At 42.9% G+C, this 23,597-nt stretch overlaps 1 protein-coding gene across 2 annotated transcripts in view; it reads right to left on the reverse strand.

Moving 5' to 3' along the window:
• The window catches only part of SAMD12 (sterile alpha motif domain containing 12), a 404,613-nt gene that overhangs the window by 169,522 nt on the left and 211,494 nt on the right, over window positions 1-23,597 (reverse strand). The window contains exons 4-5 of one of the 2 annotated variants that reach the window (XM_060127704.1): window positions 5,078-5,202; window positions 401-436 (exon numbers count right to left, since the gene is read on the reverse strand). In XM_060127704.1, the coding sequence (XP_059983687.1) occupies window positions 422-436; window positions 5,078-5,202 (140 nt within the window). In that variant the 3' untranslated portion in view covers window positions 401-421. Of the gene's footprint in view, window positions 1-295; window positions 437-5,077; window positions 5,203-23,597 lie in introns of those variants that run through there. The other variant, XM_060127703.1, reaches the window with a different exon arrangement.

A 23,597-nucleotide genomic window follows, 5' to 3' on the forward strand; every position in this document is an offset into this window, starting at 1 on the left:
GCAGTGCACAACCTATATAGCTGTATGTGATGACCTTGAACTTAGCTCAGATAATTCTGTTTGCTTATCCATTACTTATCTGTACATCCTTCCCTCTAGTGAGCTAAGAAAAAGAGAAGTTTTAGTAGGGAAGTGGCCTTTAAATCTGTATACTTTTTTTTTAATGAAAGAAAATTCTGCAAACAAAACAAAACAAAACAAGCCAGTTTCTCCCTGGCTCCCTTCTGTCACGACGGTAAGGGTTTCTTTCCTCCCATCTCCCCTTCCATCCACCCACTAGGCAGCAACAGGATACCTTGTGTGAGTAACTGTAGGTTTCTGACTTCTTCTCGCACCTTCAGCTGGAGCACCTGTTGTAAGATGTGCTGCCGGAGGTTCTCCTGGGCAATCCCCATTCGCTCAAGCTTTTTGTCTGTAAGTCTCAGCAGGGCTCGCCCTGCAGGGTTTCAAGAAATAAGAGGAAAAGCAAATGAACAATGGCTGGAAAAGGATTTCCATCTTCCTCTGGGCTGATCCTGCCATAACAGAAGTTTCCATCTAAACACAGACACTTTAGAATACAGGGTCCTCCATTATGCCTGCTGACGGAATGGATAGGCAGGATGGAAAAAAATCCACAACTTTAAAAAAAGAACTTCAATTTTTATCTAATATTGGCAATCCCCAATTGACTCACACATTGAGTTAAATAAATCAGCAACATTTTAACCTGGGTATTTGGGTCACAGATTGCATGTTTCCATAGAAACAATGCTCTCTGTTGGGTGATGGGCTCTGAGGCTCACCCATAAAAGCCCATGTCACTGATAAGCCAGCTGAAGACTTAGATGCTCTAACTGTGCTTATAGATAAACTCCGGCACTGTTTAACCAGGTTACGATAATGTTTCTGTGAAACATGCATTTGAAGGTCCAGTTTTATCGGCAGGCACCCACCTCCCCTGCTGCACCCCTGGTTGGTGGGAGCTACGCTGAACCCAATCACTGGCCTAAGGAAAAAATTCCAGCAGGGCTGAGCATGGGCAAAAACAAGGAGCCTCCGGTGTGAGTACCCTCAGAACAGACACCCTGGGCCCTGGGCAGCCTGGCATAGTTTCCTTTCAACCTCTTTCTTTTCCTGAGTGGTGGCGGGGGGGTGGGGCAGTCTGCATGCTTCCCTTGCTACTGTGGTTTCCATCAAATTCCCCAATTCTCTCTACTCTGTGCTTGACCTGCACAAGAAATAAAGAGAATAGCACGGCCCTGTACTCTCCCTCCAACACCCCCAGTCACCAGACCTGCAGGTCTTTTTTCATTTTAATTGATGACGAAAAGACAGAGTCCACCAGTGATCAATGGTAAGTCTCAGGGTATACTACGATATATGCTTCAGGAACTAAATTCTCTACCTCCTCAAAAAATAAACTCAACAGCCAGAAGGTGAGGTTCATGGGCATTTTAATCTGAGGAACAGGGAAGCCTATGTGGCCTCTGAGTAGAGACAGGTGAACAGGGAGAACCAGTCAAGAGCAACCCATGCTGTGCATACTTCTCTTTTACCTCCCTTTCAGCTTTGCTAAATGCATCAGTCAGGATAAGTTAGGGTCCACGCTGCAGTAACAAGCAAGCCCAAAATATCAGTGGCTACAACGAAGTTTATTTCCTGCTTATTTTACATGTCGACTGCAAGTCCATCCATTTTGAACATTGTTGATCACTGTACCAGAGGGAAAAGAGAGGTGTTGGAAGGTCTCATAGTATCAATGAAATGCTCAGCCTGGAGTCATTTATAAATTTTTGGCCAGAACTAATCACATGAACTTTCCCACCCGCCAAGGGTCCACACTTGAACTGTGCTTCTATCACGTGCCAGGAAGGTGGTAGGGGGGAAGAGATATATTTGATGGGCAGCACTGATGAGAACCGCACCAATATCGACTTGGCTCTGGACCAGTGCCTGGCAAGGAAGCGAGTGCAGGGAGTTGTGGAAGTGGGTGGTAGTCTGAAGCTTCAGTAAAATTTGCATGTGGAAGAGGAAAAAGAGGTGGGGGAAGGGGAACCTGAGGTAGCTTGGCAACAGTGGGCAGATCATGATGGCCATGAGAAAGGAAGCATAGGACACACACAGACTCAAGTAGTTCTGACTGTCTTCTGCGATAGGCAGAATGATGCTCTTTCTGCCAAAGACGTCCACATCATCTCAGGAACCTGTGAGTCTCTTACCTTATATGACAAAAGGGACACTGCTAATGTGATTTCGTTAAGGATCGTGAGATGGGAGAGTACTGGCGTTACTCAGGTGGGTCCAATCTAATCACACGGGTCCTTATAGGTGAAAGAGCAACACAGGAGAGCCAAAGAGGGGAGAGATGTGTCCATGGAAGCAGACACTGGAGAGATGCAACCACAACCAAGGAAGGCAGGCTTCTACAAGGTGGAAAAGACAAGGAATTGGATTCTCTCCCACACCCTCCAGAAGGAATGCCGCTCTACCTTGATTTTTGCCCCATAGGACCCACTTTGGACTTCTCATCCCTACAACTGTAAGATAATAAATTTGTGCTGTTTTAAGCCACTAAGTTTGTGGTAATTCGTTACAGCAGCAATTGGCCTTGCAACTGGAACTTAACATGTTTTTAAGAAGTCAACTGAGGGACTTCCCTGGTGATCCAGTGGTTAAGAATCCATCTTCCAATGCAGGGGATGTGGGTTCAATCCCTGGTCGGGGAACTGAGATCCCATATGCCGTGGGGCAACTAAGCCTGTGTGCTGCAACTACTGAGCCCACGCACCACAACTAGAGAGAAGCCCACGTGCAGCAATGAATGATGCCCCATCCGCAACGAAGATCCTGTGTGCTGCAACTAAGACCTGACGCAGCCAAATAAACAAACAAACAAACAAAATATATATATATATATATATATATATATATATATATATATATATATAAAGTCAACTGATGGCTTCAGATTTCCTTTGCTATCCCTTTCCTAATTTCTGGGCACTGGCATACTCAAAGGTGCAGAGCTAAGGAGTGTTGAGTCTGAGTCCCAGGCTTCCGGGACAGCCCTGCCTTCAAGTATTCTGCTGTCAGACCTTGATCCTGAAGTGATGTTCAGAAAACACTGAGTGGGACTTGGGTATCATTTACGTGGATAATTGGTCTCCAAATAGCAGATATTTAGCTCTTTATATAGGCCCTCAACTCAACAATAAATACTGCAAAAACCCATGAAATTCAGATGATCTAATTCTCTTCCTCCTCCCTTTTCTGGTCCTCACTATTTGGGCTGTGGTTTTACAAACTGGGACATTCAGCAGCCAGAGTTGCTGAGGTGTTGGTAAGATACTTGGGAGCTTTGGTCCCGAGAGGTTGGCTGGTGCATCATTAGTGCTCAAAGGGAGGTTTTATTCCAGTGTGCATGGTTCAGTTTCTTTGCAGACAAAGAAACAAAGATGTCGCCTTCCCCCAAGAACCTCCAGCTTCAACTGTTCCATGAATGCATCTGACTGATCAAAATGTGGATACATGAGCCCTATCAGAATTTTATCTCCTACTTGGGTTAAAAGCATCAGCTCTGAATGTGCAAGTAACAAAACTCTACCAGTTAAAAAAGTTCGTGCATTTCACATTGTGTGGTACAAACAACTGTACCTATCAACAATTCACCTCTTATAGGCTTGACTGTTCAAGTTGTTTCAGCCCTGAGACTAAAGATGTTCTTGCTGTTATTTTCATTATTTCCATTGATAGGAAAATTGAGAAAAGTTAAAGAATACTGAAAACATGAGAGCTTTTTCTAATTCTTACTACTTCACCTTTAGGTGTGCTCTATCTTCAGCAGTAAGAAAATAGAGTCTTAGGAGAAAGATTAAGGGAAATTATATAAAAGAGTTTCCTGATAAAACAACTTCTAGAAAAGATCATCATCTGTACACCGAGGAATTTATGAACAAAATTTGCTGCCTTTCTTGGATGGTTTCTACAGAGCCATTTAAGTCTGTGGTTCTGAAAACTCTTCAGAAACATTAGATCATTTACAGGAGGAACCGTCCTAGCAATCTCCTGACCCCCCCCCCCCCCCGCTGACCACAAAATAAAGAGTGTCCAAACAAGTGTGGGTCAGGGTGGTGACAAGCAGTCAATCATCAATTGCATCTTTTTTTTTTCAATTTATATTGTAACTTTTTGTTGCTTATCATAAAAATCCAATTGTTAATTCAACAAACACTTTTTGAGCACTGTGTCTTGTCACTTTGTTATTCATGCTTGGATAATGAGGAACAAGACAGGGTCACTCCTGGAGCTTTCAGACTGATAAGAAAGGCAGCTAACGATCAATGTTTACAGGTATGTGATGGGTCAATCCTAAGAAAGAGCAAATACGGGAGCCCAGAACTGGGTGAGCTAAACTAGTCTGGGTATCAAGGAGCTGTCAGGGAGTAAAGGATATTTAACCTGGGACTTAGGGAGTAAGTAACAGTTAGACCAAGACTATGGGATAAAGATTTTTTTTAGAGTCCAGTAACCATGTAGATGGAGGAGGCTGCTATGGTAGGCAGAAAATAGAGGAGTGCTATTATGGCGTTTACATTCCTATGTTTTCTCACACAAGTGTCTTGAATGACCACCTGCCTCTGCGGTCAGCTGCCTACACAGGGAGGGATCAAGGAGAGAAAAGTCAACCCAATCTCAAAAAAGAAGCACTGGGACTGGTGATCCAGTGGTTGAGATTCTGTGCTTCCACTGCAGAGGGCGCCGGTTCGGTCCCTGGTCAGGCAAGATCCCACATGCCTCGGGGTGCAGCCAAAAAAAGAAAAAAAAAAATCAAAAAAAAAAAAAGAAGCAACAACTAAATTTCCTGATACTCCAAACTGGTTCTAAATGGCATTTCGGTGACCAGGCTGCTGGGCCCTTCACAGACTCATAGATTGTTGGAGTTGGAAGAGGCTTAAAGTCCTCCATATTGATCATAGCCGGGCCTTCTACTCCTTTCCTTTATTAAGTATTTACTGAGCACCATCATATGCCTGACCCTACTCTGGGTATTGCAGCGATAGAGATGAGTAGTATCTTCTGCCTTTGTGGAGCTTACCATTTGCGTGAGAGGCAGACAGCAAACAAATAAACCAATATATAGGGGTAGACAGGGACCCCTACTGGAAGGACGGTGCTGTTGTAGTTCGGGTGGTGAGAAAAGGCCTCTCTGAAGAGGTGACCCTGGAACACACAGAAGTGTCAAGGCAATGAGAGGAATGGCAGGAAGGCTAGTGTTGACTAGGGCAAAGTAGGCAAGATAAGTATGTAGGAAATGCGGCCCAAGAGAAGGCGGGGGCCACATTATACAGGGCCTCCTAGGCCTCGGTGAAGACTTTGGATTTTATTCTAAATGGGGAAAGTTTTGAACAAGGGATGACTTGGGCATAATCTCACGTATGAAAAGAATCCCTCTGGTCAGTATGTGGGGAACTAACTGGGGGTGGAGAGTAAGTGTAGCAGTGATGGGAAGAGTCAGAACACCGCCAGGGCAGTCAAAACAGGAAGCCAGGGTGCCCTGCACTAGGGTGGAGGTGAAGACATAGTGAGAAGTAGTAGAATTCTGAATTACAACACCTAGAAGTGGGGCATGAGAGAATGGCAGACATCAGAGATGACTCAGGCTTTCAACCTGGGCCACCAATGGCTGGGGGCACCCTTTCAGGGCAGGAAGCTGAGTCACTGCTCCCAGAGCGGGTGTACCAGAGGGAGGAAATCATGGTAGTATTAGTGCTATTCTTTTTTTTCTTTTGAGAGCGCCTGGGATGCAGAGAAGTAATGAAAAGTATGGAATTAAACAAAGGAGGACAGTTACGACAGTCTTCTTTCCTCCCCACAGTGTTTTCATTCGTTCAATCCTCTCCTCAGATCCCAAAGCTCTGAGCTGACTGGGCTAAGGTGAGCACAGGCATGCCGTGATGGAACTTAGAGAAATCAGAGGGACCTCTTATGACCTAAGGTCTGTATTGCTTAACCCCAACAGTTGTCTTGGGTGCTAAAACTGTTTCCCAGGACTCCTTGTAGAAATCCAAGACAGGGAATATTCCAAAAGCAGGTTCACCCAGCAGAAACATGGGTCTGACGCTCTGCTAGCAATCTTGGAAATAAGAATTTTGCTGCAACTGAAGCGTGAGCATATACACAAAAGCTTTATTGCATGTGGCCTAATACAATGCCAGCTCCATAAGAATAAGTACCTTTCCTGTCAGGCTCTCCACTGTCACAGGTTCCCTACTGCTGCCCACGTGCTGGTGCACAAGAAATATTTATTGAACGGATATACTTAGAACCACTAAATGAATGTTGTTTTCTTTACTCACTACTGATGATCTCAAGGTTGTTAAATTAGTGGCTTTTCTGCTTCAAGAGACTTGATTGGACACCGACTCTCAGATAGGAAAATACCGACAATGAGAAATTGAATGTAACGGGAAGGAGGTAGCGTTTTGTTGGTGTCGAACATAGGAACAACTGCCAAGTTGAATGGAATAGAGAACTTGAGACTAAATGACCACTTCACTTTCCTACAGGCTTAAAGAAAGACAAGTGGCTTGTTCTGCTTTGGAACAAGCACCAAGTGAGACTATAAGCTTTGCTGAGCAGATGGGCAGCGAGAACAGGTAACTGACAACAGACTTAGAGAGCAGTGTATTAGTTTCTCACAGATGCCTTAACACGTTACAAATACAGGGGTTCCGAACAACAGAAATTTACCCCTCATAGTTCTAGAAGCCAGAGTTTAACATTGGTGTCACTGGGCTGAAATCAAGATGTCAGCAGGACCACGCCCCCTCTGGAGGCTGTAGGAGAGAATTCGTTCCTTGATACTTCTAGCTTCTGCTGGCTGCCAGCATTCCTTTGCTTGTGGCCACATCACTCTAATTTCTGCCTCTATCTTCACATCACCTTCTCCTCTTCTGTGTAGGAAATTTCATCCTGCCTCTCTCTTATGAGGACACGTGATGTGATTTAGGGTCCACTTAAATAATCCTGGAAAATCTCCTCCTGCAAAGATCTTTAATCACATCTATGAAGACCTTTTTCTTTATAAGGTAACATTTACAGGTTCCAGGGATTAGGACCTGTATCTCTGAATGGCCACTATTCAGTCTGTTACAAGTTGGAAGGAACCTGAGATTTCTGAGTATGGCCCAGGGTTCATTGTGTTCCACGGAGAAGTGAGGCTCAGAGAAAGTATAAAACCACACAGGAAATGGAAGGAAGACTTGGGTCTAGGCAGGTGCCTCTGACTTTCAGGCCCAATCTGGTTTGTGGTCTCTAGTTCAGATGACCTCCATAGTCTGTTCAGAGAATTGTAAGAGAAGCCCTGTCACCGCTTTCCAAGATGAATGACCACATGTCATAAGGCCCAACAGGAAATTTCAGGGTAAAGTGGAGCGGGGGGCAAAGGATGTGACTTCAGCTCCTACCCTACTGGAAAGTCTTGGTGTCACTGCAAGTGCTTGGGGAATGCCACTTTCCCCAAAGAGTGCGAGTTACAGGGCCCCTTCTCTTCTGGAAATAGAGGTCACTGTACAGTTCCCCAAACAAACAGCCATTTGTGCACAGGGTTAGCTCCAAATCTGATCCCAGGTAAAGGTCTGTGTCACACACCAGGTAGATGCCCCTGGCTCTACCCCAGTCCTGGCTGGGCCAGAGCAACAGAGTGAACAGAGTGACAGGTGCTGGGCATACCATCAGGATACCACAGCCTGAACCCATGTTTCTTCAATCTCACCGTGACTCCAAAATCAGAATTTGTGGAACAGAGATATAAGGAGAGACGCATAATCACAAAAGCATGGGATCATGAGATAAATGCCCAGGAAATCACACCTGAGTCTTAATCTCCTCAGGTCTGCAATGGGAATGACGATGACACTGTTTCATAGGGTGACTGTGAGAATCAAATGACACAATACAAACACACACCCTTTGCAGACTGGAACCACCATGATGATGCAGTCGGGGCACAACCATTCTTGGCTGGCTGAGGCTGCTTCGTCCTCCTTCCTTCTACTCCCCTTCTTCCTCGTCATCACAATAATAATAGCAAACATTGATCGGGCCATTACTAAGTGTTAAACACTGTTCTAAGAGCTTTACACGGATTACCTCATTTTCAACAATTCTGTGAAGACACTTTTATTATCTATAATGGATTAATAGCTACTAAACATAGCTAAAGGTCACATACCTAGTAAGCTGCAGATCTAGGAGACAAATATACGTAGAAGTCATGCTCTTTAACCACCTCTCTAAACTGCTGCCCAGGAACCCTTCCCATAGCCTGACATGCCCCCCAAGCAGGCTTCTGCTGTTCTCGTGTAGGGAGCATGAGAGCCAGAAAAGGTCACCGTCTCCGAGGACTTAAAGGCAAGCAGTGCAAACACGGGCATAACTTCACGATGCACAAGGCTGTGATGGCCACCACTCTCCAGTCTTCCCACAGTGAAGAGTGACAGGGGACTGGGGGGTCTTTGAGAGGAGCTGTGGAACAGATTCATCCTTCCTTCATCACACAAGGTCTAGGTCTGTACCAGGGACTGAACACATTTCACGATGAAGAACCAGGAGGAGAAAGGTAACTTCCCCGCCAGTGGGACAAGTACAGATTCTTCCAGAGCCCACAGGAGGGGCACCTAACTTAGCTGAGGTCCTTGAATTAAATAAAACACAAGTCAGGAGAGTGAGTAGGAGGGGGAAGTGTCCTGGAGGCACAGGAAACAGCTTCGGCAGAGATGGAAATGGCAACCCAATGCTCCACTTTGGGAACTCTGAGAAGCTTGACATGGCTGGGCATGGAGCACATCATATGAGTCTCACATGCCATTTTGGGGATGCCTACCTTATAGGGTAGCCAGTTTTAGTCTTCTTTTCCTTTTTCTGCCCAACCTGAAGCAGCACATCTGACACACAAGATGATGTTCACCGTCATAAAACACTCATTTGTAGATTATGAACGCCTCGTTTTTTGCCTACATTGCATCCCTGCCTATTTCTGGTAAAAGGAGTCATGCTTTGCCTTTGGCAGGGAGGGCTGCCCTTCCCCAACTGGTGGGGCTTTTCCTACAGGACTTTTCATTTCTAAAGGACTACATAATTTTCTTATTATGTTTACCTTTTATTTTCGGATTCCCTCCCACCTCCTCCCACGATGTAAGGATGTTTCCAACCACCTAGCTAGAGCCTGACTCAGTGGAGGCACGGAACAAATTTCTTAATGCTGGGTGTGTGACCCAGACAGGGCAAATAAAATTTAGTAGAATTGCTATGGTTTCTAAGAGGGAAGGTCTCTTTCTTTCTTACTTAGAGCATGTCCAAGGGGCAATATAAGCTTAGACTGGCTGTCAGTGGCTGTCTCTGCCACCATACGGAGAGAATTTGCTAGAGCATTAAGCCAACAGAGAAAGCAGAGCTGAGAAAGAGAAAGGGGGGCGGTGAGAGGAGGGAGGTGGGGGGGGGGAGGGAGAGAGGAAGGTAAATATTATTTGATTTCCTAAAAACAGCCTTGCCTGAAGTCAGATACCCCTGGGTTTCTCATTTATATAAGTCAATGTTGGGGGGGGAGGGGCGGGGAGCGAGTTGAGCTCATTTGTACCACGTGTACTCAAGACAATCTTGACTTACAGAGCGAAGCTTATGTGGAATTCTCAGTTGAGCTGCTGTACTGTCCTGCTTATCATCATGTCAAGAAAGCCCATCAGGGTGTAGGCAAGTAAGAATAATGAGAACCCACTGTAACTTACTTTCAAAAAGTGAATCATTGGCAAATTTTGGTATTTTAATTATTAGACAATGTGGAATACACCTTAAGTGCAACTGCATACTTCTGTATGTCCTGATGCACCTGGGCCACCTCCTTATCCAATTACACCTGAGGTTACAAACTCAAATGTTGCCAGGATAACATAACTGCGTGAAGAGGACCAATCTAAGGGACAACTGGGACTTGGTGGATGACAGTGGATGGGATATTTTGCTGTTGGTTTTTTCCTAAAATGTGCAATTCCCACCCATTTTTGCTATGCTAGAATACAGGCTGAGTGTTGCCACTGCTCCTATTTTTAAGTTAAGAATGGAAAATCTAGAAGTTTCACAAAACCTCCTAGTTTAAAATTTGCCCTTTTCCCCCATATTATGAGAGCTAAACAAAGCATATACATGGGTCATATTTGACTCACAAGTTGCCACTTTCAACATATGACTTTTAACCTTTCCTCCCCCATGTCCCTCCCACTTGCAATGGAAAGGGATTCAGGCAACCTTGCCTTCAGGGTTTCAACTCACTTTTGGAATGGACCTCAGGTTCTGAGATTCCACCCTGTGCGGCCTGTTCCAGATTAACAGCAAACGAGACCAAGGGTGGTTGATGACTAGTCTGAACAGGCCTTCCGTTTTTTATAACCTAACGTGCAGAACAAACCTATCTTCTTAGGTAACCCCCAACCCAGTGCCTGATTTCCTAAGGGTGACTGCAGATCACCAGTACCAGAGTGAACAGGACTCTGAGGTCAGCCAACCCATTGCTTTATTTCCTGGAGAGAATGTGCACAAAACCTTCCAGGACCAATAAGTCTCCTCTCACTTTTACCTGAGAAGGCAGCACACTGCCAAGCCTGGTCACTTACTTGGCTACATTCAGAATGTTAGCAGTAAATTAAAGGCCCCTTCTCTGTGCTGAGGAAGAGAAGGGTTAACGGACATTTGCACTGCGATCACTGTAAGTAATTTACCATACTGATGGGAACTGTATATTGATTTTTTTTAAACCAGTCTTGGGTAAAAAGACTTTTAAAATTTTTTAAATTTATTTTTTTTTAACTGAAGTATAGTTGATTTACAATGTTGTGTTAATTTCTGCTGTCGAGCAAGGTGACTCAGTTATACACATACATACATTCTTTTTTATATTCTTTTCCATTATGGTTTATCCCAGGATAAAAAGACTGTTTTAGACAATCTAGGGTTTTGGTTGAATATATTCAGGTGCCAATGATGTTAATAGGAGGAAACTAAAATAATGCTAATTCTCACACGAAATATAAAGTCAGAAAGAAATTTTACAGTGGTTTTCAAACAGAGGGGAAATATGGCTGTGCACTATTTTTCAGCTCTCCAAGAAGGAATACACAGCTTCGAGGCAGTAAATTAAAGGCTAAATCCTTGATGTTGTTGGTAGCACACAGAGTTACCAAATCCCCTCCAAAAATTAAAGAAAACCTTAAAACATTTTGTTTGGGGATTCTGTTTTAGTCCCTGGGAAGACTCAGTGATTACTTCCCTTGTACCTCAGAGCAGATTTTCCAAGCGAAGAAGTACAGTATCAACATATCAGAGACTACAGCCGAAGATTTATGATATCATAAACCACCTTCAAGGTCTTTTCTGGTTTTTATAGGCAAACCAGACCTCTTGGTACATTTGCTTTTATTTGTCAGAATTTGTATGCATTGTCTTGGGGATTCTCTGTTAACTGAATGTCACTAGGTGAGCAGCCCACCGTGCATCAGGCATCTTTTAAAATTAATTACCAGGAAGCACGTGAGATGTCTGCTGACAGCCTCCCCCTCCCCGTCGATATTGCACCCATGGTCATCACAGCCCGACATGTACAGTGCTCATCTGCTGAAGAGGCAGGCACTACTGGGCTTGCTGGCCTCTCCGCACGAATTCATCTGAGCCAGTGACCCAATGCCAAAGGGATGTTTAAAAAAGTTTCAAAGCTACTTCGACTTTCTCTTCCTGATACCTATAGATTAGTTTTTTTTCTTAAGCTTTTCAATGTTGGACTTTATTAATACCAGGGATTTCTTTGGTAGAAAGATTAACACGTGAGTACTAGCCCAGAAACATTCAGCAGAAGAGATGGAAACAGTGCTCCTGTCTTTGGGGAGCTGAAGAGTTAACTGCAGATGTAAGATCAGACGGTATTAAACATCCTAAAAGCAATTATGTGATAAAACCTATAACAATGACCATGAGGACCATACGATCTATTAGGAAAGCTTTGGTGAAAAAGAAAGAGGTCTTGGGTTTGGAGTTGAAAGTCAGGGCTGGATTGACCATTGATTTGCTCCACGGTTACTGCTGCGATGATTCGCCTTTCTAGGCTTCAGTTTTTTCACTTGTAAACTGGGGATGAAATGATACCCTCGCCCCCATGTTGTGCTGATTAAGTACTCAATGAAGGCAGTAGAACAGAGAGTGTCATTGCCATTTTTAGGAAGCAGACCTGAAGAAAGCTGAGGGTCCCACCCAAAATGCTATAGGGAGTGCTGTAGTTCACCCCAAAACTATGATGGAAGCACCTGAAAGGATGGCATCCTGATGATGACAGTGGGTGTCATTTTTCAGGAGGTAGTGGTCAAAAGGAAAAGAAAATTTGATTTAGTACATCCCAAATTTCAAAAGTCATCAATATGACATGCAAGTAGAGTAGGTCTTACCTGCTTGACCTTGTCTATTTGGGTGCTACTGACATCTGGGGCTGGGTAATTCCTTGTCGTGGGGAGCAGTCCTGGGCACTGTAGGATGTGTTGCAGCATCCCTGGCCTCTACCAACTAGATTCCAGTAGCACCTACTCCCAGCTGTGACAGTCAAAAATGTCTTCAGGGACTTCCCAGGCGGTCCAGTGGTTAAGATTCCACACTTCCACTGTAGGGGGCAAGGGTTCAGTCCCTGGTCAGGGAGCTAAGATCCCACATGCCACGTGTGTGGCCAAAAAAAAAAAAATGTCTTCAGATTTTTTCCAAATGTCTGCTGGAGGGCAAATTCACCCTTGGTTGAGAACAAATGACGTAGATGTTTGCTTTCAACTAACTGATTCTCAAAATGCTAATCCAAGAGACATTCACGGGACTCAGGTAGATAAGGAGGCAAACAAACACAAAATGTACTTTTGAGAAAAGCACCTACTATGCGTTAGGCCAGTTCCCATCCATTACTCCATTTAATCCACAAATCACCCTGGGAAGCATTCTTTTCTCCATTTTAAGGATGAGGAAACACATTCATGGAGATAAAGTTCCAAAGCATACAAGACGAACAAGGATCCCAATTCAGTTCTACAAGTAAACATTTCCATGCATTTGATCTTGAAATGCCTCAAAGCCCATAACCACAACACTTCCAATGAGGTTCAACTGAAGAGTCCTCATGAATAAAGAGTAATGGTAGTGAAATAAGGTTCCCCTGTTTGATGTGACAAAATTTTGAGGAAACCAAGACGATAAAAATTGACACTGTCTGGCATTGCTTCAATGCTGAAGAGACAATAAAGGATGCACATCTACATAATGTTCCCTTTTGTCCTCCAAGAGGGAGTAAAAATAAGCTCACCGACAGGAATAAAGACGCAGACATAGAGAATGGACTTGAGGACACAGGGAGGGGGAAGGGTAAGATGGGACAAAGTGAGAGCTTGGTATGGACATGTATACACTACCAAACGTAAAATAGATAGCTAGTGGGAAGCAGCCGCATAGCACAGGGAGATCAGCTCAGTGCTCTGTGACTACCTAGAGGGGTGGGATAGGGAGGGTGGGAGGGAGACGCAAGAGGGAAGAGATATGGGGATATATGTATAGCTGATTCACGTTGTTATAGAGGGGAAACTCACACACCATTGTAAAGCAATTATATGCCAATAAAGATATTAAAAAAAATAAGCTAATCGAACTTAAAGTCCAAGATTTGATGTCAACAGGTTACATCACTAAAAGTTATGCTGGAATAAGGTAAGCAGCATGATCAGACTCTCTCTGGTGTTTCCTTTATTCGTGTCTCCCTACATGTTCTGCCTTTTCATGTCTTCCCTCCCCACTTCTTGTCTGATGCGCTTCAAGGGTTGGCTCAGATCTTACTTTCTCCCTGGCTTCCCTCGGAACCTACAGGTAAAGTATAAGGTGCTGTTACAGGTGTCTCTTCCCCTATTTAAAGGTCCTTAAAGCCAGGGTGTATCTTTTCACTTTTCTATTGCCAACATTCAGAATACTGCTTAATAACCCAGTGAAATAAGATTTGGACAGTGTCAAAATGAACTTTGTCAAGGGAAACTCGAGTTAGAGGGTGTGGTAGACTCTGAAGGGAACAGTCCCATGTTGCAACTGCAGGTACATGTGATGCCATGTCTGTAGTGCCAGTACCTTGACTTTGCAAAAAGACTGTCAGGGTTGCAACAGCCCCCTGGTAGCCCAGGTGAGTGATGGTGCTAAGGACTGTGGAACTAGAGACACGCATGGATGACAGCTTTCTTCTCTCCCTTCTCTCATTCCAGGGATCACGATGCTGGAGCAGGAGGAAGGTGGCAAGAACAGAGTGAAAGGGGAAGGGCGAGAACTCTTGCTGTGATGAGTTACATCACCCCTGAAGACTGGCAGCACAGGGGAAGGGGGAACTGGATGACCCTGACAGCACAGACCAATGGCTTTATGATGGTCAAGGGCACACCTGTGGAGTCAGATGCTTGGGCGCAAAACACGTCTCCACCAATTACAGGTCATGCTACCTTACACAAGTTACTTAACCTGATGTAAGTCTTCATTTACTCACCTTACTAATGAGTATGATAACACTATCTCTGTCCTAGGCATATTTATGAAGATTAAATGAGATGATACACAGAAAGCACAGTGCCTGGCCCATAAGCTTTCAACAGAAGTTATCAATGGATGATGATGATGATGACCAGTCCTAAGACTGAGGATTTGCTACAGGTGAGTTTCTGATGAGCCATGGGTCCCTCTGTTCCCACAGGTGAAATGTACTATACATCCGCCTTACACAGTACAGCCAGTTTATAATTATACTGGTAGTATATAAATATACTACATTGTACACTGCTTCCCTCACTGTTACTCTCAGCCACTGCTTGAGGGCTCAGGTCACTTAGCTGTCCTTACTTCCTTTTTTATTTTATAATTCCATTATTATAGGATGTATATCTGATATGTTTAATCTCTAATTGAGCTCTCTCTAAAGAACTGTAAGGTGCAATAAGACATTTCAAGAATTATTTGGAAAGAAAACAAAGCAATACCCACTTGGGTTTTCTCCAGTAACCACACACTAGGGTCAGTATTTGGGGACCAGAATGTCACATACAAGGGTTCTCTAACCTCAAAAAGTTTCAAATCATTGTTGTAGGAAACACTTTGTTTACTGTGGGTACAAATAAAGACACACTCTGGCTAATAATAGACTCTTTCTATAATCAAGCATAAGTGATAATAAAAATGGACCCAGGGAAAGCTAGGAAAAAAGTGGAAGTGGAAGGAAAAGTGAGATTCTTTGGTACAACTTTCTCTTCTGACTTAGATTTGGCTATAAAATACTTCAGTTCAACATTAGTTAACTCATTCTTCTAGCAATAATATAATCATAACTTAGTTTAATTTTGTTTATTTGTTTGATTTTGGGAAAGCAACATGAACTTGGAGTAGAAAGCTTGGGTTAGTGCTGTGAGCTGAAGCAGTTTACTTAAAGCCACTGAGTCACAGTTTCCTCATCTGTAAAATGAGAATACGGATTTTCAACGCTTGGAGCTTTCTATGTGAAAGTAAAATTAGGTAGGAAATTTGAAAGTGCCTAGCATAGTACCTGACTCAATACATTTCTTTCAAATTAAAGTAGAGATTTCATAAAGGTGTGCCTTGTTTCTAGCATTACATTTACTATATTATAATATAATCATGAATTTGTTCACATGACTCTCTTCCCTTCCAAATTCTAGGCTCTTTATAAAAGAGAATGTGGGTTTCATTTAACTGAGTAGCTCCAGTGCTCGGCACGTGGTAGATATTTGTTGAAGTTTTGCTGAATGAATGGCCCTGTGAGAAAGGGAGAAGAGATGGTATCATCCCCATTATGAAAGTAAAAAAAATGGCCCAGAAAAGTGAAAGGACCTGCCCAAAGTCACATGCCTAGTAATTACCAGAGCAGAGACTAGAACCAAGACACCTGATTCAAATTCACGCTGTGTCTAGAAAGGCTATGCCTGCTTTGGTTCAGCCTTCATTTAATAAACAATGATCTTGGGGCTTCTCTGGTGGCACAGAGGTTAAGAATCTGCCTGTCAATGCAGGGGACACAGGTTTGAAGCCCTGGTCTGGGAAGATCCCACATGCCGTGGAGCAACTAAGCCCGTGCACCACAACTATTGAGCCTGTGCTCTAGAGCCCATGAGCCACAACACCTGAAGCCCGCGAGCCACAACTACTGAAGTGCACTTGCCTGGAGCTCATGCTCCACAGCAAGAGAAGCTACCGCAATGAGAAGCCTGCGCACCTCAACGAAGAGTAGCCCCCGCTTGCTGCAACTAGAGAAAGCTCGCGCACAGCAACGAAGACCCAACACAACCAAAACAACCCCCAACAAAATAAACAAACAAACAAACAAACAAAACAATGGTCTTCTAATGCAGTCATTAGGCTAGGTGCTGGGTATAGCAGTGAATACAATCCATATGGTCTCTGTACTCACAGAGCTGTAGTTTAGTGAGGGAAGTACACTACTATCTGAAGGATGAGAAAGACTGGTGAAGAGTAAAGTGAAAGAGGGTGGAGGCGGAAGAAGAAAAATGCAAATGTTCTGTGTAGACTACTACTTTTAGTGAAGGCAAGAAGGCCAGCAAGGTGAGGTAGGGTTGTGGGACGGGTGGAGGCCAATGGCTTGAGATGAGGATAGAAGAGGTCAATGGCTTGAGATGAGGATAGAAGAGGCCAATGGCTTGAGACGAGGATAGAAGAGGCCAATGGCTTGAGACGAGGATAGAAGAGGTCAATGGCTTGAGATGAGGATAGAAGGGCAGGCAAGTGTAAGATCATTCTTGGTCTTGGAGGCAAGATCAAGGATCCCATTACTTATTCCAACTGTGATGTGAAGTCAAAATACAGTTTTAAGCAGGGCAGTGACAGGATACAATTTATATTTAAAAACTCTCTCTGGCTATAAAAACAATGTCCCAGTTGAGGGTCTATGTGACATTTGGAAGGAGGGAAACTAGCTGGGAAACTGGAGCTGTTGTTGAGCCCACAGATGACGGTGGCTTCTACTAGAAGGTGGTGATAAAGATGTGAAGAGAGGACATATTTTGAATGTAGAATGAAAGGGTTTGGTGGTAGATTAGGTATTGAGTCAAGAAAGAAATGGAGAGCAAGAATCATCCCTGTGTTTCTCACTTGGTCAATAAAATAAAAGAAAGGGCCACTGCTGACATGGAGAACACTGAGTGAACAAGTCAGAGGGAAGAGATCAATACTTCTGGTCAGGACATGGAATAAATCTGAACTGCCCATGCCTATGAGATATTCAACAGAAATGCAAAATGGGCGTGGAGTACAAGCCTGGAGCTTCAAAGAGAAGTCAGGTCTGGAGTTTAGCTTGGGAACCACCATCATAGAGTTGACATAGAAACCCACTGTCAAAGAGAAGCGGGAATGGACAGAGGAGAGGCCCTAAGGCTGATCCTTTGAGGACCTCTCGCACTGAGTGGGTACATCAGTGAGACAGGCCAACTGGGACACACTGCTAATGAATGACTGGAGACAGGGAAAATATCAGGGAGGATGAGGTGTCAGCAGGAGCGTAGTTCAAGAAAGAGAAGAGACCATTTGCGCTGAACGCTGAGGAGTCCAGCCAGGAGTAGTCATTAGAGCATACCTTGCAATGGAAGGCCTTGAGGCACAGAATCCCCAGTGTACAGAGTATGTGAAGGGTAGAGTCTAACACACCAGGTCATTCAATCCCTGAGCTTTTCTCCTAGGTGAGGTATCTTTTGTTTTACTCAACAAAGGTAAAGGAGTTACATGGAAATGGATTCATAAACCTTTGACATCATTATTATCAATAATAAAAACATCAATAATTTATTGGACAATTATGATGGGCTGGGGATAAATGTGAATAATTTCTCATTCTTTAATTTACTCTTTGGGACAGTCCTCTGGATAGGTTTAACTGTTATCCCTATTTTAAAAATGAGGAAAATGTGGCTTGAGAATTTTGGTGACACAATCACATAGATGGTAAGAGACAGCAGAAGTTTGAATTACTATTTTTCCAACTCCATAGTTCATCGCTTCTGCCCATTTTGCTGCCTGGCTTGTCTCTGCATGTGAATAGAAGCTTTGGAAAGGGAAGAGAATCTCTTTCTAAAAATATTTTAATTTCTGGACCTCACTAGAGTGCCCGCGCTGCATAGCAGGCCAACGATAAGTGATTGATGGAAGGGTGGGCGAGAAGGAAAAAATCGAGGGAGAAAGACAAGAGAAAAGTAGAGACCGGATAACTTAGGCCAAATCAATTTCTGACAATAATCGGTTCTACTGAATGGGAGACTCTGTGCCATGTCACTTAGATCCCCCGTAAGGCCTAAAGAACTCCCCAGCTGCTGGGAGTGAGAGTTGCCTGCTGACCGCTCTCAGCTGTCGGCCCTTCTGGGCAATGCTCTGGGCTGAAAAGAGCCACTTTGCCCGAGGTCACGACCCTCTTCCTGAAAGCAGCCAGGATCCAATGACTGGTGGGGTGGCTGGGAGGAAGAAGGTGTAGAAGTCCAGCTCCCAGCTAGCCCAGCCCCCAGTGAACTCCAAAGGTCAACCCCAGCTCCAGAACTGGGGCTGGCTGAGATCTTGTCATGACTGAATCACAGCCTGAATTCTGCCTCTTTCCCTTTCCCAGCAGGTGGTGAACAGGAGGACACCACCCAACAAACTCCTAACCCCCAGATCTCCTTCTCTGAGCCTGCTTTCTGTGGAACCCAAACTCTGACAGGGATTTACTGGGAAAAGGGATGCCCGGTTGAGTCTCTGACATGAACACGACATGCTGCCTGTGATGATTTTAAAACAGCCCAGGTGGATTCACTGGCCCATCCAGTATGCCTCTAGGTCACCCACCTCCATAGTAAGTGTGTGTGTGTGCAGGGAATGAAAGTGAATAGTGGTCTCTGCAGTACATAATTACTAAGATAAATCTGCTGCTAAAAATTGTATGTGTACATCATCTATTGATTTTATACGTGTGTCTCATTTTCCATTCAACACTGTGAGCGCTATGTAATGATAGCGCACTCTATGTAAATCATAAATACATATGTATATATGCAGATACACATACATTTTCATACACACATAAGTATCTATATGCTTGACATGAATTATCGCATCAGATTCTTATATACAAGCACAATTACTTGTCTGATGTTTTCAGATGAGAAAATTAAGCCCAGAGAGGTTAAAGACCCTGACAAAAACCCCCCAGCAAGAAGAATGGATGCTTTGGGTCAGATCTGGCACTCCCAGACTTCAAGCCCTGTACCACACTGAATATTAATGCGGCATTATTGTAAAAAGTTATTGTCAAAGTTATTGTCAAAAGCTGTGACTTAACAAGAGAATAAGAAGGACAAATACAGACTCATGGATCCCTCATTTTACAAATTCAGATTTTGTATACTGGGTCTCCTTAAATCGGGAGACACCTGGATACACAAGTAAGTCAAATTCACAAACAACAAAGCCACAGGGAAATGTAGCATTGTCCTTTACCCCTTGCAGAAGCTACATCTTCTCAGTAACTAAGTGAGCTTGGTTTTTACATTCTAAATGTCTTCCTTTGCATGCAGAGTAATGGAGCATAGCAGAATACATGCCTTCAGCTACAAAAATCTGTAAGTCAACACACACACTCCATCATGTTGTGACCGTGAGAACATACACCCTCACAAGCCAGGAGGCAGTCTCTGTCAAAGGAAGAGCTGAATACTGATCAGTCCATAAAAACAGAACTGAGATTGAAAAAACATAACTGATAAACGCATTGCTATCATAACATCAACAGCTTGGAGTCAACAAAAACTATATTGGTTAAATTAAGTCTTCTACATAAAGATGTCAAATGTTACAACTTCACTATTACAGTAAAGAATAGCTTCAAAATGTGCCTAAACTGAAGAATAAGATGGTACCATCCTTAGAAATGACTCTATAGAACTGTCGATTCTAAAATCATCAATCTCTACCCAAGCCTCAAATTTCTATTGGTTTGGGCTGCATCTTCCAGGGCCATGTCATCCCAATCCTAGCCATCTGAACCATTTTCATATCTTGCTTCTAACATAAGGAACACAAGTGTCTGTAGTGACTATTCCTAGATTTCTCCCTTAATCATAGAGTGCTACGAAATCTGGACACAGTTGAAATTTGAATCTATAACAGTTCTTTCAGATTTTCTTTGACAGTAAAGTAGTAGTCTTCCAGGCTTCTTTTTGCCTCGAGTCCTGTATATTTTCTGGATTGGATTATCACAGCTCTAGGCTTTTTTTTAAAGTACTGAGACGTTAAAAGCTCATAAGGACACAGAAGTTGGCCCCGATGAGAATTCACCTTTTAAATGAGTAAGTCATGAGATTCATCGCTGGGAACACACACACACACACACACACACACACACACACACACACACACACACAAACTTTTGAGGACATTGGGATTGCTCAAATAGCCACTAAATGTGCCTCTACATTTAACCTTGACATTTCATTTTCAGAATGTCTTTTCATCACTTAGAAATGTAGCCACATGATTTTTCAATCCAACTTGTAAGATGAAAGTAAGCCTTTCTTGAGCATGATTTACATTTCCTGTATTCCTTATAAATTATATTTAAGCCGAATATTCTGATTTATGAAGCTCCATTTCCTTGTCTTTCCATAAGAAAAAAGGCACATGTGTCCAAGATTAGATTCTAAACAATCCACTGCCTTTAGTTATGAAAAACCTATGTAACACAGGGAAGTTTGAGGAGAAGAAAATCATGTGCCTACCAAAAGAAATAATTCAGTATAGCTAAATCGGTGTTGAAATTAGAACTAGAAGAGGCTTGTCAAATCAAAGCTTGCATTTGACACCCAGATTTAGCATGCCAGAGACGCTGGGTCACCAGAGGTGCCTCCAATCTTTTGATAAAGTGGAGAAACTGCAAGAGAACATTTAAGGAGCAAGGCCCTTAATCAAAGGCAAGTCCTCATGGATCAGAATATCAGACAGAAATATGTAAGATACAGGAGAGGCAAATGGAGAAGTAACACTGAAACATCAAGGAGATAAAACTTTATTTGAAAGTTTTCTTGACAGAGATGAAAGTCCTGTATGGTATCTACGCTGACAGTGTCCAGGGATTAGGGTTTATAAGGGAACTGTTACAGCCAGAAGAGCCAGAGGGGTCAAAGGCTGAATGATATTATTGTGTGTAAAACCACAACCTTTCATCTATGGAATGTAACCTAATCCTTAGAAATCTCCTTCCCCGTTTCCCTCCTAGTAAAGAGCAATGGCTTGTAGTAAACATTCTTCTGAGTGTGTGCGTGAGTTGGGGAGGGAGGAGATGTGGAACTAGGGGCACTGGACTGATACAGCAGAAACAATAAGAAGCAGATGCTGGCATTTACCCAAATAATCAGAGCAGAATTATCTAAAAATTATCTAAAAATGTTAAGCATCTTTAGATTTCACAATCTGACCTTTGATTAGACAAGTCTTTTGTAAGGCCTGGTCTTGTTTGTCTTTTATTGTTGTCCTTTGTTAAAAAAAAAAATCTGATACTAGTAACTAGTTGCTACAAGCCATTTAAAAAGGAGAAGCCTACCAGTAAACAGTGAAATGGGGTAAAAGGAACTTGCTGGTAAGCAATCTCTAAAATTTATCAGAATCCCTTTCGAGAGTCTGCCCACACACCCTGCATTCTGAATTGCGTACACAGCCTCTTTCCTGATTTATTGCATCTCTCCACACATTGGAGAGATGAGGCTAGCATCTGCCAGTGTAGGAAATACTGTATCTTCATGTCAGCCTGCCAGTTCCTTCAATGCAACTCCAAGAGTTAAAGAGGATTTGTTCATTTCAACCAGGTTGCTGTTGCAACAGGGTTAATGAAAACAAAGGTAAAGAGATAAAATGGGCTCTAACCTGTTGAGCAAATTGGGCTCTCTCAGTGGAAATGGGGAATAAAGTCTGCTACACATTTATGTTACACATAATATATGATCTTATGTGTGTGGGGGGGAGTGTGGTTTCTTTTTTAAATGAAGATGCGTACAGCAGAATGGTTAAGAGTAGAAGTTTTTTTCCCTCTCAATACATACCGATATCAAGACATCAAGTCAAACACCTTAAATATACATAATTTTTATTTGCCAATTATACCTTAATAAAGATGGAAAGAAAACGAGTAGGAGTTCTGGAGTCAGATTGCCTGGGTTTAAATTCTAGCTGTCTCACGTATTTGCTTGGTCAATTTGAACAATATTTGAAGTTCCTTTACCCTCAGTTTCTACACGTGTTTTGTTTGTTTGACTGATTGATTTTCGGTATTTGTCCTGTTTTGTGTTCTCTGAGCTCCTAGGATCTATGGTTTTGTGTCTGTACTAACTTTGGAAAATTCTCAGCCTCCTGAAGAAAATTCAGATATTTCCTTGGCCTCATTCTCTTTTCCCTGCAGAATTCCAATTACCCATATGTGAGATCTGTGGACATCAAGGGTGACTGAGATTTTCTGAGGCTGTCTTGATTTCAGAGTACCTCAATTGTTAGCCTCAGAATACAGTCAACATAGATTTAACCCAGTTTCTACATTGCCATCTGAGATCTCTGTCATTCAAATATGTATGTAGTGGTGTACATACCATACAATCTTTAATGTCTTTAAGGGTTACTAAGGGAGTTTGGTACACATGTAGAATTCGAGGACAGGAATTCTGACTCAGTGGATCAGGGTTATGTATATAACCAGGAGTATGTATATTTACCAAGCATCCTGAATGAGGCTGAGGCAGGTGATCTGGGGGTTATATTTAAATAAACATCAACTCAACAAATCTACTATTTTCTAATTGTGGCACTCCAATAAGCTCTGTAAGATTAATGGCCCTCTGCTTGAACCTATACTTTGACTCATTCACCTTAAAATTGTCTTGGTTTTAATTCAAGAATAAACTTTTCTTACAACTCTCCTAGGATGGCTAAAATTGAAAGCACTGACAATACCAAGTGTTGACAAGGATGTGGGAAAACTTGAATTATCATGAACTGCTGGTCAAAGCGTAAACTAGAATAATCACTTTTGGAAACTTTGGAGTATCTATTCAGGCTAAAAGACCCAGGAACTCCATTCCTTGGTATGGAAGTGAGTGCTTCTTTCTATCAAAAGATATGTACAAGAATATTCTTAGTACCTTTAATCAAAAGAGCCCCAAACTGGAAATTATCCGATGTCCCTCAGCAGTGGAATAGAGAAACTAGGAGATATTCATACAATTAAATATTATTCAACAATGAAAAACCACAGGTTACAGTTATACTCAACAATGTGGAGAAACTGCACAGAGAAAATATTGAGTGAAAAAAGCCAGACATAAAAGAATTTTAAAAATATGTAGAACTAATCTATGATAGCAGAGGTAAGAACAATGGTTCACTCTGAAGATAGTCAGCTGGGAGGAGGCAGAAGGGACCCTGTTGGAATGATAGAAGGATTCTATGTTATGAGCTGAGTAAGGTTTACATGAGTGTATGCACATATG

This window comes from Lagenorhynchus albirostris, chromosome 17 (assembly GCF_949774975.1).
Source record: "Lagenorhynchus albirostris chromosome 17, mLagAlb1.1, whole genome shotgun sequence".
NCBI lineage: Eukaryota > Metazoa > Chordata > Mammalia > Artiodactyla > Delphinidae > Lagenorhynchus > Lagenorhynchus albirostris.